At 37.5% G+C, this 20,230-nt stretch overlaps 1 protein-coding gene across 8 annotated transcripts in view; it reads right to left on the reverse strand.

Moving 5' to 3' along the window:
* Caper (RNA-binding protein 39-like protein Caper) overlaps positions 1 to 20,230 on the reverse strand; it is a 125,779-nt gene that overhangs the window by 50,140 nt on the left and 55,409 nt on the right. For 4 of the 8 annotated variants that reach the window (XM_081740617.1, XM_081740621.1, XM_081740600.1 and 1 more), the window contains one exon: positions 13,541 to 13,567. The exons of 3 other annotated variants lie outside the window; for them this stretch is intronic. In XM_081740617.1, the coding sequence (XP_081596743.1) occupies positions 13,541 to 13,567 (27 nt within the window). Of the gene's footprint in view, positions 1 to 5,825; positions 5,870 to 13,540; positions 13,568 to 20,230 lie in introns of those variants that run through there. One more of the 8 variants, XM_081740632.1, reaches the window with a different exon arrangement.

Genomic DNA, 20,230 nt, shown 5'->3' on the forward strand with positions numbered 1-20,230 from the left:
TGTTAATAAAAAAAAAAAAAAAAAAAACTATGCACTATAAGTTATAATTCACTTATTATATAATACTTCAGAATAGAACTGCCTTTTAGACGGTACCATTCACATGTCTCCATCATGTATCTCAGGCGGGAAAATCTCGAAAAAAAGGAATTTTTTGGTTAAAATATCTCTTTTTTCAACTTTTTGCCCCTCTGGACCCCCCTGTTTTAACGCAGAGAACTGAAAAAGATCTGATAAATACTACTCGGTGGACCGAATTCCCGTATAAAGGATTTTTGGAAAAAATTTCTGAGACATCCCTAATTACCCTAGGATCATGGTTCAATTACCATTCTCTTCAGAATAGAACTGCCTTTTAGATGGTACCATTCACATGCCTCCATCATGTACCTGAGGCGTAAAAATAGCGAAAAAGGGATTTTTTTGGTAACAAAATATCCCTTTTAAAAACAGTTTTCCCCCTCTGGACCCTCCGTATGATAACGCAGAGATTTCAAAAAATTGTGATAAATACTACTCGGTGGACTGAATGTTTGTGCAAAATTTCAATCTTCTAGGTGCAAAAGTAAGCCCGCCAAAAAATAATAAATATAGGCCTAACAAACGAAAAAATGTTTGAAAGTTATGACGTCATCACCTCCTGTCTCGACGCAGAGAGGCGTGAAGCCATATGTAACGTGTTCTACAATGCCTCTAGACTTGAAAAATAAATTAAAAATAAAAAAAAAAGGACAAAAAAAAAGCTCAAATAGGAGAGTTATAACGCAAAGTACCATAAAACACCACTATAGTACAAATTGTACCATAAGATTTTAAAAGGGTTAAGATATTGCAAAATGGAGAACCAATATAAGAACAAACTGTTGAGCAGATATTACACCCATTCCAGAAATATACGTTGAGATATTGTATACCTATGAAATTGAATAAATCCAGAGGCAATGAAACAAACAAAGGGTTTGATTGATCGAAATTGAAGAATGGTTGTTATTACATGTCAACTATGCCAAGGTCATAGAATATAATAAGATTATTGATTTTTGGTCCAATGTACACAACAGCAGCAATTGCTTATAAATTTATTATGTCTTTCACACGTATCATACCATGACCATTTGACCTACATAGATTTCGCTTTTTCTCTATTTGTTCTCCTTTCAGAAGCAACAACATGGCAAAACACCATTCTAGAGAATAGAGAATTCGATTTCGAGTTCGTTATTTTACAACTAACTCCTAACAAAATATTAAAACATTAATATCATTTATACAGGAGATAGGTGAGAAAAGTTTACTACCCAAGGGGAAAGAGAATTAAAATTAAGGTTACTTATTTAATTTAAAATTGCGAATATGCTATGTGAATTCTAATTCTGAAACTTTTGTTTTCGTTGGATAGTTTTCGAGAAATCCTATTAAAAACAGAAATTTATCTATTTGGGAAATGTTAACACATTCTCTCTGCTACTCCTACAATACACTAATCATCAATAAGTGATTGGATACTTCCTAAATATGAATGAAACCACCCCACTTAGGTGTGGCTTGCATGTTGCAACACCAGTTCAGTGTGCGGAAAGTATCACACGTATTTCCCCCAGGTCATTATTGAAAAGTACAATATCTGCGACTTGACCAACAGAGATATAGTTACAAATATTAATCAGCCTAAACTGACAAGACGTTAATCCTGTAGAAATGGTAGAGCACAGTGGATGAAAAATGAATGAAGAAAGAAAGAAAGAAAGAAATGAATAAATAAAGAAATAAACGAAGGAAGGAAGGAAGCAAACTTTCAGCCTGAATTGCACAAACTTTGAAGGATGCAACACGTAAGCACCATATCACAAGTCAAATTGAGAGCAGCGTCTTTGAGTTTGTTCATAAAGTAGAAACTGGACACGAGTCCTTCCACTGCTTTTTCGCTCACAGATATGTGTGGGTGTGATATCTCCTACGTGAATAGCCTTCCCCCTTGCTCTAGTGACAGAAACAAGATACCGTAAGACGGGGTTATTTTGCACACGATTTAAGGAATTTTAAAGAAAATCGCATGTAACTTAGAAACGTAATGATTTAGAACACTGTATTTTAAACATATGATAGCTAGATATGTATGGAAAACATTCGTATAAGTTCATTAGTAAACATTCAGTATGACCATAGTTATTGAAATATAAACTTTGGTGCAAAGTAACCGCATAGTTGGGGTTACTTGGCACAACATACAAAAAAAGTATGTTAACATACGAATATAATGTTTCTGTGCAATGTTTTCCCTTCAGTATTTATACATTTTACTTTCTACACAAAACTGCATACAGTTTACAAATATTGATATTAGAATGAGGGTACTAGTATCGATACTTAGTATGAATTGCCAATATTTGTGAAGAAAATTATGTATTTTCTGGTACCGGCACAGGAACTACATTCTAATAGTCAGCATATGTTCCACACAAATGCCAACTCAGGAACAAACAAACAAAAAATCCCCGTCAACTGATTGCCTGGGTTCCTTATGCCCAAGAATATCATGCCAACCGTAATTAGTGGAAGATTTACGGGGTTTGAGACTTTCAGGCTGAAATCCACCCAAATTGCATGGTTTCTTTTTCTAAAAATCTAATGCTAATAATTCCTATGCGTATAAGCTGCAAACCTTTCCAAAAGTCTAAGTTACCGGTATTTCTAAAAAATAAATAAATAAATAAATAAATAAACAAAATACAATAAAAACCCGAAGCCTTTGTGGGTGAAGCCTTTCTGAAACAACTATTCTGGATCCGCCACTGTTCATAATTTATTTTCCAACAAGAAATTCATTCGGCATCTACCTAAATAGGAAATTTACCTAAATTTAGAATGCAGGAGGTTCCACTAGTAATAATTTCCTATCTAAGAGGTATTTTTCACGTGTGCAAAGTAACCCCGATTAGAGGCTGAAACCGCCTTCTTCCAGTTTTACTTTATGACTTTAAAACGTTTCACATTTCAATTTCAACTATTGCATCAAAGTCTACATACAGTAGTATTCTACGAAAATGATTTAACTTCGACGGAAATTCCTGTGGGTGTTACCTTTCAAATTTTGTCGGCTTTTACAGTAACTGCTTTCCATACCTCTACAACAACGAACCGTCCCGGTAATTATAACTAACGTTAACCGCCAAATGTATAGCCAAAATACAGTTAGATGTTCTATCTTACGGTGGCAGTTGAAACAACTTCTTTACTGTTTATGGTTTTACCGACAGAAGACTGGTGCAAAGTACGGTACTGATATAACAGAGATCCTTTAAAAAATACTTTTTTTTTTTTTTTTTTTTTTTTTTTTTTTTTTTTTAAACAGATTTAAGCTGCGTTTTGAATCATGTTATCATCGTGCTCAATGTAACTTTAACGCATCTCAGAACAGTTTAGGAAAAAACAACTGGTAATACTTATATATGATATGTAACACTTTTTCATCCGAGCTCTTCAAGATGCTCGATCATATTTGTATTACTATCACACTATCATCATCTATTTAGGACCACTATTACCGTGCTAACTGGTCATTCTACCGTAGCAAGATATACAGAAATCCGCTTAGAAAGAAATGCATAAAGTAGGTGCAATAGCGTGCATAGCATGTATTTAGGCTGTAGGTGCATAGCCTTCCTGACTACAGCTAAAGTTTGGACAAATACACAGTGCCATATTCTTTCACTTTTACGTTCCACTTTTATGCCGACTAGGCTAAAAGAGGTAGTGGTGACTAGAAATGAATAAAATGGTGGAATGAAGAAAGTAGGAATAAACGGGAGAACTCTGAGAAAACCCATGCACACGGTGTTTGACCACCACAAAGTTCACTTGATCGAACCGGGGACTACATGCACCACAGGTGAGCGCTCCAGAACTGAGCTACCGCGATTCCTAATGACACCTTCGAAACTGTCAACCGTAACAAATGAGAAACTCCTGCCTAGATTGTGGGACTTGTTAGCCAACCGCAAAAAACTGCCTATTTCTTATATATATTTTTGTTTTAATGAAAGCTAATACCGTAGTTCGAAAATTTGACTGTGTTAGTTACAACTTTATATATGAACAGGAGAGGAAAGTACACTTCTCACAATTATTCACAACACAAAGCAAAATTTGCGTTTTAGTTTGCAATAACTGACACAGTAGCTGTAATTCCTTTTTGCATGTTTTCCGTTGCACTTTGCAAAAGCTAATACGGAATATGAGCCACGGCCTATTTACATCCAAGGGCGCCGATCCTGGGGGGTCCGAGCCTCCTCCCCCCAAAGCTCACGTGGCCCCCTATTGTATTTACGAAGATACAATATTTGGAATAATTTGAGCTGAATGCCCCCCACCCCACCCAAATTTACAGAGAAATCTTGTTTATATTCTCCAAATTATCAAAATGTAATACAACATATCATTTAATGTTCCGATAAAACGTAAAATGAGTTTTATTAACTCCATTGTTTCATCTGAACAAAAAATGATACACTTGAAGTAAATAACTCTTGAACTGGTATCAAAAAATGTAATGTCCCTTCCTTCCTGACTACAGCTAAAGTTTGGACAAATACACAGTGCCATATCTGGACATGTTACAATTATCCCTTGGCAACTTTGAACTTCTTGGTAACTTCAAGGTATTGTTCTCGACCTTGTAACATTCGAACTTCATAAGTTAATGTTATTTTTATAGTACTGTAAAATGGGGCGCTACCATTTGTAGCGGCGAAACTGTTCAAAACTGATCTCTTTTTTAAAATCGTGTCACTTTCTAAGAGATTCTGGCCACCCAGATCTCCTGACCTCTCTTTTCCTCATTCATCCTGCATTTCTTCCAATGGATGTGCCAAAAGAAAGAAAGAAAAAATCGATCTCCCCAAAATTCTCACTCTCTATTCTATTAAATGTATATGACTCTCGGTATGTTGCTAAATGCCTTTTGTAGCAAAAGACGTGTGCAGCCAACGCATCTGATGCTAACAACGGGGAACATTTAATACATGTTGTATATCATCATGCACCCCTCATAGACAAAGATACATATACTCATCAATTTAATAGAAGCACACGGATTTGCACGAGTCTAATATTGGGTTGAGAACAGTGACGTCGACCGTAACACCAGGGCATTGATGATGATGTATTACTACATGAAGAACAGTAGAACGGCACTGTGCAGTGATCTGAACAGGTGTTACAATGTAATAGTGGTCTACAAAAGTCACAGCAAAATCACATCGGCGAACAGTGGTCGGCAGAATACCCTGAGTAACAAGTCCCGCCGGGCGTTATCGTGGACTGTTCCTCAGTACCACTGTGCGACTGCGGTAAGTGACAAAGGAACTTAAGCTGCAACTTCCACAGCCTGGGTTGATAATTATGCTCCGCCGAGAGTTACATGATATGAATGGATATATGGTATCGGGTTGCAGGGGCGAGAGAGAATCACACTTTGCCTCGAAGGCAATGGTGCCGCAGACATGCAATATGGACTGCTGATGACTGAAAACATGTGTAAAGTAGAAGGAATCATAGTTCACCATATTTCAAACTACGGGCCGTGTTTGTGTGTGGCAGGCGCCGAAAGAAGCTTATGATCAGCGGGCTCTCCGCCCAGCCCTGAAATATGGCGTAAGCAATGTGATGTCCGCCCCAATATCCTTGCTTTGAGTAAGTCCTCCGCTGACGCCTACAGATCGCGCCCCTGCGTGATTATTGTACGAGACTACATGCATCCGTAGTCCAGTTGATGTTTCCGGCTAATGAAGCCATATTTTAGGATGCTAATGTCAGTATCCACATACCTGGAACTATGCGGCGTGGACTGGAGCATCGGGATTAAGTTGAACAACTACTGCAGCCCACCCAATCTTCAGACTTGACGTAACTGAACACCTGTGGTCCATTTTGGAGACAAATGCGACGCAGATTTCTGCCTCGATCTTCAATAACGGAACTAAATAATGCACAACAAGCGGAATGGTACAACATTACACTTGTTCTATGACTTCATCTAACGTTTTATTAGAGCTGTTCTGCGGGCGAAAATTGGTCCAATATGCCAATATTAATCTGTAAGATACACTTTCATTAGGAACTGCCATTAAACTGATAAATATATGGATATCTATATCAAATTTCACTGTATTACGTCTATTGGTCATAAAGGAATATTAAGGGTTAAGAGTGAACCATCCCGTACTCCAACATGTAATAGTTTGTCAGTTAAAAAACAGTAAGTATAGACGTCACGGAATCTGTGACTAACGCCATAGTGGCAAAAAATGGAACTAAATTAGTCAATTTTCCGTCTCACGCTCTATCTTCAGTTATGAAGCACAAATCAAACTGGTCAGAATTGAACTGGTACAGGGCAAGTACTAAAATTCCAAAATTAAATTTCGTGACCTTTTCTTTACCAAACCATAAAATTTCGTAACATTTTCAAGAGCGAATTTGGGTGCGAATTAGGCCGAATTTTTATGCATGCGATAGAAGCGTACTTTGCTTGCGATTTGGTAGCGACTAAAGCCTGCCATAGACATTTTTGGCGGTGAATTTTGACGTTTTATAGAACAAAATTTTCCATATACTGTACTTATATTTGTACAGATAAAAAAAATCGTGACCCAAAAGCTAAAGTTCTTGACTTTCATAAACGTTTTCTAATTTCGTTAATTTTAATTTTGTTAATGACTTCCGTGACTTTAGTGACCGATAGACACTCTGTGATAACATTAATTTAGTGAAAAGTATCTTAAAAGTCCAGTTTAAAGAAAATTACGAAAGTACAATTGTTTCGTGAGTGTATTCATGGCAAATTGTTGAAAAGTGGTAGATGCCAGTATATGCTGTATTGATTAGTTATTTATACATATATAAATTCTTGAAATAGGTTGTTTAAGTGATTGTTCAGTGAATATAAATATTGTTTCTAAACTAATGTTGAAACATGTAGTCAAAGAGAGCTTGGTTACCCTCAGGTATTGTAATCAATTATTATCCGAATAATTTCATGGTGCCAAAAGGTAAAGTAGTTGTTTCAGGATTAGAAACTGAAATTGTTTATTCCATCATTAAACTATAAAGCTGTTATACTGTTATCTGTTGCATTTGAGAAAGATTTAATTGTATAATTGAATTACTTCGAATTTTGCTTTCTCATTCTGCCTCATTGAATTTTTCGATTAAAAGAGTAATTATGCAATTTTGTATATATATATATATATACTCTATTGAAAGAATATTGGTGGAGGAGGATAATTTTTCTTTATCGACCAGTGACGTTGTGATATTCAATTTTGATATTTAACGCAGGTTACAAAAATAAGGTGCATACAGTCAGAAACAATATTAAGCTATCATTTCTTATACCCCCAACCTATACTTGTTTCGGACTGTACAAGCCTACCACGCGAAGATGGCAGGGAGAAGCTGATTCCTATTCTATTACTAATTACAGTGTGCTGTGTGTATTTATCTGCCTTTGGAGAGTTTCTGTGTATATATGTGTGTGGCATAGATGGCCACCAAGACAGTTTTTTATAAAAAAAAAATAGGAGGGTGGTTGTTATAGTTTTGCAAGTAACACTAAGTCTTCTTAAGACTAACTTTTACAATCTTCATGTAATTCGAGTAATTTCTCTCTTAAGATCTGTTATTGTATGTTACTGATTCTTTCCTTTCAATTTGAAATTCTTGCAATATTAAAGACATTCGTAGTGTTATGTGCACATACCTGAGGAGTTTTATCACCTAATGAAATGATAATGGTGTAAACTTAAATGTGGGTAGCATTTCAGTGAAGATGAGCTAAGTCGTGTCTTATTTGCAATAGTGCTCATTCTAACTTTGGAACAACGTATTAAAAAAATGAACGAAGCAAACTCTACAAAATATGTCTGATGAAAGCAATGATATACTGCCGAAACCATATTGTAAGCTTTAGTATTAATAATAATAAATGTACGCCTTAGTAGTCTTTTATTTAACTCATTTACAATTGTGACTCAATTCAATGCCAAGAAATGTTTAAATTCAATAACATCGTCAGACCGACATGTACACTCAAAACACAGTAAGCACGTACACAGAACCATTTAACTCCTTAAATACGACACTCAACACTTTTCCGAAACAAAGCTGTATATAACAAAATTATATTTTCAATTTATTGTAACTTTGTTCCTATTTGTCCGAAATGTACCATATCATGGTCATAGTAGTCGACAATAAGTCAATTTAGATACACACCGCCTCCATCTCAGTTGCTTTATTACTCTTGTAGAGCCTTCCGAAATTTGGATGTTTGTGTTATTGTAGCATTCTTAGTTGGTAACACTAAATAAGAAGTGTTGTATTTTAATGTTTCGTTTTGCATATAGATTTGAAATATGTAATAACCTGAGACAGCGTTATTTGAAAAAAATGAAACTATATTGAGATGGCAACACTGTTAACTTAATGATAGTCGTTAAACTCTCCCTTCTGATATTTGCTTGGCACAAAATTTTTAGCTATTTCTGTCAATTAGTTTAGTAGTTACAAGGTGGGGTAACTAAGTACCTCACCCTGTATACACGTGTACACACAAATGTTCATGTATCAAATGAACGAACCTCGCATAATACTGTGATGAATGTTACAAGTACCAACGGTCTGTTACGGAAAATCTTTAGTTTACATCTTATGTATTATCAACTTTGAGATGTACACTCATGTCCAAAATTATTGTCGCATGTCTATAAATATGTTGTTGTAGGAATATAATTTGATAACGAATTCACCCGGTATTTCTTACAATGTTGGTATGTGTATAATCGGCAAAGACATGTATGTGGCAAATTTCATGTCAAAAGAGCAGTAAATAAGAACAATAAAACGAAAATAACACTTTCTTGTTTATTTAGAAACATTTTGTTTTACTCATTCTAATTTTCGTATTTATAATACTTCTCCCATGAAATTCACCACAAATATACCTTTCCCGATTATGCACATGGTATCAGTATTAAGAGTACCCTGTAAAATCACCATCAAATTATATTCTTACAAGAAGACAGTTATAGATATGCGACAATCATTTTGGACATGAGTGTACCTTCGTATATCGTCAATGACCACATACGCAGTACGGAACCCTGCTTACTCCATGCTGTCAGTAAATCAATATACGTACATGCGGAGTTACACTAAAACTAACAGAAGGGCTTTTCCGCGAAGCTTTTAGAATAAGAACCTCAGACTCTTTAACTGATTAATTAAGAGGCTTGACATAACGACAAAAAGGGAATACTTTCTTAAATAAAAATAAAAGAAAAAAAATAAACGTGTAACATCTATGATCCTATGCTTTTTAATATAGAGCTGCGTATGATTGCGGAGTTTCTTTTTCGTGTATATACACAATTCCATATATTTCCTTCGTTAATTTTATCTCACTATTTTTAAAGGATTGGGCTATTGTAGACTGCATATATTATAAATGCAGATGTACAATAGAAAAAAAAATTCCTAATCCAATATAATAGTATGAGTTCAATTTCAATCCATCCTTGTTAACTCGCAGAAACCGTTCTCTATATTTTTCTGGACGACGTTTTTCTCGTGCTTTAAAAAGAAACAATTGTTTTTCGTGTTTCGATGAAACGCAGGTTAAGCTGACTGCAAATAACAGAGTGATCACAAATAACTGAGCTTTATTTTACTATAACGTCTACATACATAATTTAAGTTATATTATACAGCCACAAAATTAGTTATGAGTAAACAAAACATTTGATGTAAAAAGAAAGTATGTAATATCTATTAATTTTAAAATAACCATCACCTTTAACAGGGTCTTCTGTTGTGAAATGTGTTCACATCATTTTAAAGCAATTATATGTTATTCATGTTATACTACGCGTAATAGAATTTTCTTCAGACAAGAAACTGACTTCTACGTCATCTTTCTGCACCTAATGGCAAACACAGACATAGCTCTTAAAATTCTGTCAGTCTCATCTACTATAAACCTGTATGTATATTTTAAGACTTTGATGCGGGCATTTAAACGCTTTTAGTGTTCTCGATATACATAAAACACCTTTCGAATCAATTTATAATCTGCAGTTACTTACAGGATAAGAGTAGGAGAGCACTCTTCCGAAATACTGTTAATCTCATTATTTCGAGTATTTTATGGATTCTTATCTATGAATTGAATAAAGAAGCCTTCGAAGCCATTAACTTTTATAAAATATAAAATTGATTGTTACTGATAAAAATGTATAAAATTCTCATTAAAAACAAGAAAGTAATTAAATTCACAATATATTGTACGTTGAATTGTTTTATTCAACTCATTATTATTATTTCCCGAAGCGACCGTTGCCAAATTTCTATTCAATCTATTCGTTTCTTCCAGTCGGTAAAAAGTTTTACATTTAACTCCTCGAAACTACGTAAACTGACAGCATAGATGATATTTAACAACGCGAGGTAAGAAATGAAGATACAACGTATCACGTAAGTCATGCCCCATATATTGAGTTCTTGGCTAACAGTTTATTTATTTATTTATTTACTTTGAAATTTTCATTTAAGTTTCAAGCCTATCCGGATACACTCATAGGAACTGCGAAAGCAGTCATTGCACCCGGAGCCTTCCATGACACATTCCACTCAATATCCCTCCGGTAAAGAGATGTATTAGTTTTAAGCTTACTTAACGGTTTGGATTCGATACTGTGCCATTCTCTTGATATGGAAATAATTAATATGTATTAATTTTGTGAAGATAACTTTTTACGTATTTTTAGTTGTTTTACAGTTTAAATGGTTCGACCAATTTCTCCTCAAGACGTGGACCTGCAGATTAAGTGAGCATAAACCACAAACTGAGAACTGAACCTGGGTCTCACAACAAAGATGCGACACAACAAGAATGTTAGTATAATTATGAGTGAGTCTTTGATATAAATACGATATGCATAAAACCACTACCATCATAATCCAAAAGTGCTATTTTGTAATTAACACAACAGTTACATGACAAAATGTGAAAACCTACATTGAATGGAAACCTGTCTACAACAAAAGCACGCAGACATGTAAACATATTCAGCAGTCTTACTATACTTACACCAACAAATGTTCTATCGCAGTGTGAATCAATATTATAATAGAGTCATGTTAAAATAAATCCATATGTAGGATATGATTTACTCCAAGATACACGGAGCCAAGTTCATTCCATTAATAAACACACGAAATAAAAGGAGAAAAGCTTTTCTAGGTCACGCTTTCAATTCTTCCTCTTTAACACTTTTTTTCTGTTTATGTTCCAAGTTTTTCTCCTTACGCCTAATAATAGGAAATCGATATGTTGTGTGTACCTGCTTGCAAGTATTGAGATTCTATCATGAAAGTATATGACTGACACTAGTACTAAGAAAAAGCAGTACGCGACAGCCTTGAAATGACCGACTATTGAACAAAACGACTTCGTCAGAAATTACACGAAAATTCTCTGTAAATATGGTGATACGAGTTTTCTGTAGTTGAGTCCTCCCCTCTCCCCGGTAAAGAAGCATAGGACTTAGTCTTTAATCACATCGAAGTGTTGTACATGAGTTGTATATAGGCAAGTGGGTGAAGCTAAACAAAGTTTTCACTTTAACGTACCAAGAATACGTTATCTAGACTAAAGGATGCAAGTAATAAAGGCAAGTGAAAGAGATAAAAAATTGGTACTGAATGGTATCAAGGTTTCGAATGGTGTTCGATCGGTGCAATGATATGCAAGGAAACGGAAGACCTCGAGAGAACTTAATACATTGTTATCTACAAACTCATATAGCCTGAATAATAACCAGATAGAAAACAGAAGCTCGACTCGTAACTCCTTACTGTGGTTACTTCAAACCACCTTGAAGTACCTCACTTTCTGACGAGAAAAGACAATTCAAATGTTTCATCTGGGAAAACGATCTCAAAAAATTGCAAGGAAACTAATTCGAGTGAGCTGACGGGATGTTGCATAGATATACCAGTTTGGCAAAACGTTTATGACGAGTACGAACCGGTGAGTAGGTACACTGTCATGGAGAAGGTACCATTATCCATTTCATCACTGTCAGGCGCTTACAATGGGCGTGTTACCGCAACTGAGGTAAAATATCCATATACATCTCCTTGTTTATTTTTCTCCCTCAGGAGTAAATTGCGAATGTATAGTTCCTAACAAATCACAGAAAACTTTTAATAAGACCTTCCTTGACGCGACTATGATGTTGAAGAAGCATACTTGGATGCAAAGTCGAAAAAAGAAGCACCACGTTTAACCAACTGTGATTATCATTTCTAAATAGGATGAATCACTATCACCTTTTCCACTAACTTGTCCGGAATCATCTTCCGCTCCTCCTTTTACTCACACAAGTGACGAGGGTCAAAGAACTTATATGCACCCATAAGATCTACAATTAAAATGCGCTGGCATGTACTTACAGATTACTGTTGGTAATGTTCTTATAAACTTGAAGCATCTTTTTATAAACACACTGCACCACCACGACACGTTTCCCTCCGTCCTTGCAGTCACAGTCGACTAGAAATCTCATCGGAGGATTCTCGGCCCTCTTTCAAATATCGAAGACACTCGCTCGTTCTTGTCCTTATCATTGTCGAATTACAGTGCACTGTTCATACATTGTGAGGTCACAGAAAAAGCTTATTCCAAACGTTGACAATAAACGGACGAAAATATGTAATTTCCTCATTCCATACGTACAAAAAGAGGAAAGGATAAACTAAAAATGAAAACACTATTTCCCGTTGGTTTTATTTTTAACCAAATATTACACACATTCCTATAATTTCAATCAAATCCCACTTTTACTAAACGCACATTAACGTTTGAAGTCCACGTCAAGAAAAATTACTTTTCGACAGGATGGGCTGCTACTTCTACACAATGGTTGCACACATGTATTTATTTAGACTTTATTATACGAAATGTACGCGTGTATTTACAAGATGTCATTTACCTTTTCAATATTCAAAAGCAGAAAATGTTTTCTGTTAGTCAAAATGGCGTAGGTATTTCCCCTCAGCTGATATCGAATTCAAATATATATATATATATATATATATATGAACTGAAAAAATGAGTTACTTCTAGTTTTAAAATTTATATTATATATATATATATATATATATATATATATATATATATATATATATATATATATGTCAGAAGACAACATGGTGCAAACATCTTTAACGTATGTTACAATTTGCTATGAACTTAGATCAAGCATTCTTAATATTACACTATTTACACTTATATTCCCCACAGAAAGACCGTAAGACAACACAGTGAAGACCACTGAACAATCCGAGTTCATTCAACCCCTCTTGGGAATATCTGTGATTTTTCGCAGAAGACGGAAACAGTCTTAGATGTTTAATATATCGAAAAACATAAAGGGGTTGCTCCAAGAAGTTTAACGTGAAGCAACATTATTCAACTTACCATGCCAATGATTGGAGAGACCACAGGCTGGTTCAAAAATAATAAAAAATGTTAATAAATGTAAATAATAACTATTATTAGTATTATTACAAATCATAACTATTGAAACAGAAAATGGTAATAAAATAGTAATTCACATACTTACAAAAATTACTGGTAAGGTACCTATTGAAAAAAACAATAGAAATATCTGGTGTTAAGTCTTGGAATATTGGGTGATAAATTCGAATATAAGTAGATATTTTTTTCTTCTCCTTTAAGTATCCCCATGTCAAGTGAAGATCCGCTATAGCATAGTCGGTAAAGGACCCGGATTAAATTCCTGGTGGGAGAAGGAAATTTATCATTCTACCTTTATTACAATAAGGCTCTAAGGTTTATCCAGCCTTTCTGAAATGAGTACCAAGCGCGACCTGGATTATTCTGAGCTACAACTGATGACACAGCAACAGCACAGTAAAGACGGCTGAAGCATGGTTCTGACTACAACACGCAATTAAGCAAATGTGTGAGCCTTAACATTCGCACAGCCCGTGGCTCCATTAAACTTGTACTTTGCTTTTTACTTGTCAAGTGAAAAGTATTGAATGATCAACCAAGAAAAAGTTTGTACAATCCGCGGCAAAAAACCTGCAACATGAGCATATAAGTTTATTGTGAAATGACGAAGTCTTTTGCTCCAAAATAAGTGTGCACGGGAGGAGGCCGAGGTTTATCCTGGCATGATTCGTTCCACTTAGACGTAATGTTCATTCTCTGTGCTGTTAGGCGTAGTTTCACAATAAACTTACATCCTCATGTTGCAGGTTTTTTGCCGCGGATTGTACAACACTAGTGGAACTTCCACATAATTTCTCATGATAAAGCGTAATAAGTGTTAAAGTTCAAGAGTGACATGAACAGATGTAAATTTTGTACGTTCGTCGATTCGTTTCGGAGTTTAGCGTTCTTTTCAGCACTGAGGATATATTGAACTTGAATCTACAGTTTGAAATGGAATTCGAACTACCGTAAGGTGTTCAAAGTTCCACTGGGAATCGAACGAAGCAAAGGCACGCGTGCACTTGACGACGGAGTAGTAGTAGTTATACAATTCTCTCATAGTACCTTAAACTTTTGCGACAAAAGTGTGCCTGTTACATAACAGACTCATAGTGTATCCTTTAGTTTATAAAACAAAATACAGGGAAGTTATGTATGTAGTAATAAAAAGTATATCTCAATTCTTTAAGAGCTTCTTTCCTATTGTTACCTTTAATAGAAAAGTATGATTGTATTTAACTCCATTTTCCACTTGTAAGTTTCATATAATACCTTCTCAACGAAAAAAAAGGAAGTTTAGAAAAGTAACTTCATTAAGTAAATATAATTGTAAGCTTAACATTATGAAGTAAAATCATTATTAAACATATCTTTCCGTATTCTGTGCAGACACGTTTTGCGATTTAGATCCTCCTTCGATAGTAAGCAACTCCCTGGTCCGTGACCAAACTGCCAACTGCCTTCCATGTGTTTCACTGCTTGTTCGAATAACGTCTAACAACTCAAAGAGACGAAGCTGTTCAAATCTGGTAGTATCTGGCATAAAATCCTCTACGTGCTGCAATCAGAGCCTCCATGCGTCAAGACACTGAATTAAACAGGCGTTGGATTGTGTTCCCCAGGAAGTTCCAGTCCAAATACACAAGCAGTCCCTCAAGAACTGTGACAAACAAACCATATTCCACAAATGTTAGATGGCAACTGTGCAGCCCAGAGACGCAACTGTACCCGCTGTTCTTCGAAGGAAGCTTATAAATTCTGAGATACATGTGACCGGGCATTATTCCTACTGAAATATAGCGTCCGGAGTTGCTTCAAAGAACTGTGACTTCTGCCTCTAGAACTCCCCTGAGGATACATGTCTGGTGAGGTTGCCTTCAATACACAGCAACTGCAATGGGTGTCTACTCAATGGCGTTCTAGACATCGTAATTGGTGTTCAGCCACTACGACGCTTCACAATGTACGCAGGCACGATAGATAAGTGCCTTCCGCATGTGGCCTTCACTATAGGACAGATTGAAGCGGTATCGTTCAAAAACCGGACCATCTTCCACTTAGCACCAGAGACTATGTTCATGCGCTCATTGTAGCCTTACGCTTTGTGGCTCAGAATCAAAACTTACGCAAAAGCTTAGTGCTGCCAGTCAGGCATTCAGCAGACGCTGTCAACTTGTCGATGCACAGGAATCTATCCTCGTTACGATTTTCAGCAATCAGTTACCACTCGACGAAACTCTATGGGCCATTACATGCATGAACACAAGATACTTGTCCTACAATGGTGTGGAGCGATTTTTGTCCACAAGGTGTATGTTCTCTTCTTCACACTCCACTACCTGTACTGCGAAAAACGTCCCATCGCGGTACTACTCCAGTCACTCCGAAGTAGTGACGTCAACCGACTCGGCTCAGTTCAGCTGAACCAACTGCTCGGTTCAGGTGAGCCATTGGCTCTAGCCGGCTCGACTGGGTCAGCTGTTGATTCTGCTCAATTCTCGGTTCGGCTCAGTGGTGATTGAGCCATGAGTCATGTTGCTCGAGCCGTTTCTTATCTGTATTTATATATATATATCTAAAATGTGTGTATGTGTTTCAGCATGAGTCTGGAACACTTGGAGCAATTTTAACCAAATGTCCTACCCATATTACTTACAGTCTGGAAAAGAGCACTTTTGGGAAAAGGCCCCTTAGTGATCTCAAAAGGCTCGGCTCAGCTCAAGTGAGCCATCGGCTCGAACCGACTCGGTTGCGATGAGCTACTGGTTCGGTTGCGTGAGCTGTTGGCTCGGCTCACTTCTCGGTTCGGCTCGGTGGTTACTAAGCCTTGAGCCGAGCCGCTGATAACACTACTCCGAAGGCGTTGCTGGACCCACGCATACGCTATTCAGCTGAAATACAAGAGGTTTCGGAAAATTTTAATTATCTCTGAGAAGTTATTGAGTGACTTTGATGTAGCTTGGCCTGTGTAGATTTCAAATCTTACATGTATGATTCATGTCGTGTATTTTCTTCACAGGTGGCGCCTGTTGTCAGTAAGGTGCACGATGGAGACGATAAAAGCTCGTAGAGTGATTAAGTTTCTGTATTTGAAGGGTTACAGTGTTCGACAAATTCGTGGTGGAACAAAGCTTGTGTACGGTGGTGACTGACCTTCCATAATACTGTTGTAAGGTGGAACAGTAAATACAAGCCAAGAGACGAGCCAAGACCTGGACGTCCTCAATCAGGGACGCCACTGCTATAGTGAAGAAAATCGAAGAGCTGTAATGAAAAACTGGCCCATAACACCATGCAGTAAAGTGGGCTCAGTTATGGTAGTATGTGGAAAATAACAGGTGATGAATTGCTTATGTCTAAGGTGTCAGCATGTTGGATTCTGCGTTTGCAGACTCTTCTTCAAAGAAACACGACGTGACACGTCGAGTCATTTGTTGAATCGTTTGGAGCAAGACGAGGAGGCTTTGCTGACCGTCTGATAACTATGGACGAATATTGGATCCATCCAGAGGTGACCACTTTGACCTAACATCACTCAACCTCACGCTCACAAACTTATTTCGACCTCACGCTCACACCACCAGTCTGACCTCACACTCACTCAACTTCACGCTCACATCACCAGCCTTACCTCACGCTCACTCAACCTCACTAGTCTGACCTCACTCACTTCGTGAGGTTGAGGTCGAATGAGCGTGAGTTCCGAACTCGTGAGCGCCGATTTCGTGAGTTTGGGAACAGCTCTTCCCGCTACCTATTGGCTAGCACGCGCACCTTTGGTTCAAATGGTCGTGGGTAGGACTTGCGATATTTTGATGTATCGATCGATAATTTGAAATGTCGGGATTTTTCGATAGTTTTCAGTATTTGGATAGTTTTCGATGTTTTCTTGTTTTCAACATCAAGGTATACCGATACCACTTTCTCAACATAACGAAAACTATTCATATAACACGACCTAGACTTTCAATATTTCAACGTTCTCTGTTCCACAGGATTACTACCTAATACAACCAAATATGACAAACACGTCGATTTATCAGGATCACCCAAGTGGGATTTACAATATTGTAATATTAGTTCGTACACCGGTACGACTTTTGCTTCACACGCGAACTACTAAACGCAAGTGAATTACTGAATTCAGTCTCCTGGGATCGATAGCTAAAATAATTATTTCGAAAAGTTCGTTAATGAAGATAATTTACCCATGGGTAGAGGTAGAAATTAGGCATTTTCGGTTTAACATTGATTACTATAGAGCAAAGACAGTATCATATAGCAATTGATCCAGCGTCCTAAGACCTTTCATCTCTAACAATGCACTAAAATTGGAAGTGATATAAATTTACTACAACTTTCAGTCTCAGTATTGATCTACATAGATCAAAAACTATATATTTTTTTTTTTTTTAAGAATCGATTTAGTTTTCAAAATTTAAACTGAAAATGGCAGAAATCAACCACGTCCGGTTCTAACGTTGATCACTATAAAGTAAAAACTGTAATAGAGAAAAGCGTTTTTTTTTTTTTTTTTCAATTACTTAAACATCCCAAGAATACCTTTAGTTACCATCCTTATCTTTACCGAAATCGGAAATGTCAGTAGTACATTACAACTTGCGGATTCATTACATATTGCAAAAGAGGTAAAAACTAGCGAGGAGTAGGTTTTTGAATCTGGTTAGGCATCTAAGAATAGTTGTTATCTCTCGTAACCCTTCATTCTAAATGAATTTTTTTAGTTTACCGTCCCACGGTTACGACGGTTAGGCCAAAGGAGACGGTGATGATGAAATAGTGGAATGAAGTAGGAGGAAACGGGAGAACCCCGAGAAAACCCACGCACACGGTGTTTGTACACCACAGAGTCCACTTGGCGGGGGCTGGGATCGAACCCGGGACCCCACGCACCAGAGGTGGACGCTCTTCCACTGAGCACCTCTACTAGGAATTTGAACTGTCGTCCTATGAGTGATTGTCCAAGGAATGGAACAGGTGATAATCGGACGGCGCAATGCCCGGGAAGTATGGCGTATGCAATAGTGTTTCTCACCCAAGGCGTAGAATGTTGTTCCTTGTCATCCTAGCCACATGGGGCTTAGCGTTGTCCTGTAACAGGAGAACCCCTTTGCGATTCAGAAGTGCTGGCTCCAGAGTTTTGAGTTTTTCTTAAACATGGCTTTACTGCTGACAGTACACGGTTGGAAATGAAATGAAGTTTTACCACGGTTATGCAGGTTAGGCTAAAGGAGACTGTGATGATGAGAAATGAATGAAATGATGGCATGAAGAAAGTGGAACGAAGCGGGAGAACCCCGAGAAAACACGAGAGCGGTGTTTATCCACCACAAAGTCCACACGACGCGAGCTGGGATCGAGCCAGGGACCCCAAGGACCGGAGATGAAAGCTCTACCACTCAGCAACCTCGTCCCCAGTACATGGTTGGATTGATGCTCTGACCAACTAGTAGCAATTCCCGATGCACGATCTCGCGACCAGTCCACGAAAAACCTTCTCCTGGTGCAGTGCAGGTTTCGGCTGTTTTGAAACCAGTTCATGGGATGCTAAACAATGATGATGATGGCGTCGTGGAGCTTCGTACAGGTTCCACTTCTCATCTCATGTCCACAAATAATGAAAGAGCAAAGAAACACAGGTATCTGCTCGCGTTGCCTTCTGGCCCGGAGTCAAATCATGTGGGACCATCGACACAACTTGTGGTCTTCCCAAGTTGATGGAGGTGCTGCCGAATGTTTTTTCCCGCTCACACTAAATTGTAGTCCCAGTTCCTCACATGTCTGGCCACTGTTCGCCCCAGATGCCTGGAGATGTTCATTTTGTGTGCTGGACTTCTGGCAAGTAGGTTGTCTTCGAGTGTTTTGTCACCATCCTTAAACTTGTTATACCACCACTGCACTGTCCGAGTAGTCACGACACCCTCACCAAAGGCCTGGCATATTTTTCATTCCGCTGCAGCGGAGTTTGATCCCAGTCTGAACTCAAACAGCAAACACGCCGTTATGACGCCCTGTGGAGGTCCCATGTTCACTCTGTCCTTTGCAAGTTCACAGTGTAACTGAACTGTCACAACCACGTAACATATTGGATATACCCACACCAATAACTGACCTTCGCCTTATCTCCATTCGGTGGGGCCGCGGTGGCTCAGTGGTAGAGCCTTCACCTCTAGTGCTTGGGGTCCCTTGTTTGATCCCAGCTCGCGCCACGTGAACTTTGTGGTGGACAAACACCGTGTGCGTGGGTGTTCTCAGAGTTTTTTCCGTTTCCTCACTTACTTCATTCCACCATTTCATTCATTATTTCATCATCACTGTCCCCTTTAGCCAAGCCGGTATAAACGTGGGACGTAAAACTCAAAGATTTCATTTCATTTTTTTTAGATCTTTATTCGCATTCAACTCACGGTGTAAGGGCTAATTGAACCCAAACCTAAAAAAAGAAAAAAAAAACTTTTTTTGGTTACCTTTACATCTCGAAACAGATGAAGAAATTTGCGATGTCTTTAATGCATCATTCAGTCTTCATCACTGTTCATTAACTGACTGAATTTTTATACTCGCTCCGACAACTGCACATTGGAGTGCACAAGAAACCGCGATTCTTAGATTTGCATTTCAAACTTA

This window comes from Thermobia domestica, chromosome 2, assembly GCF_964235325.1.
Source record: "Thermobia domestica chromosome 2, izTheDome1.hap1.1, whole genome shotgun sequence".
In the NCBI taxonomy this organism is placed as follows: Eukaryota; Metazoa; Arthropoda; class Insecta; order Zygentoma; family Lepismatidae; genus Thermobia; species Thermobia domestica.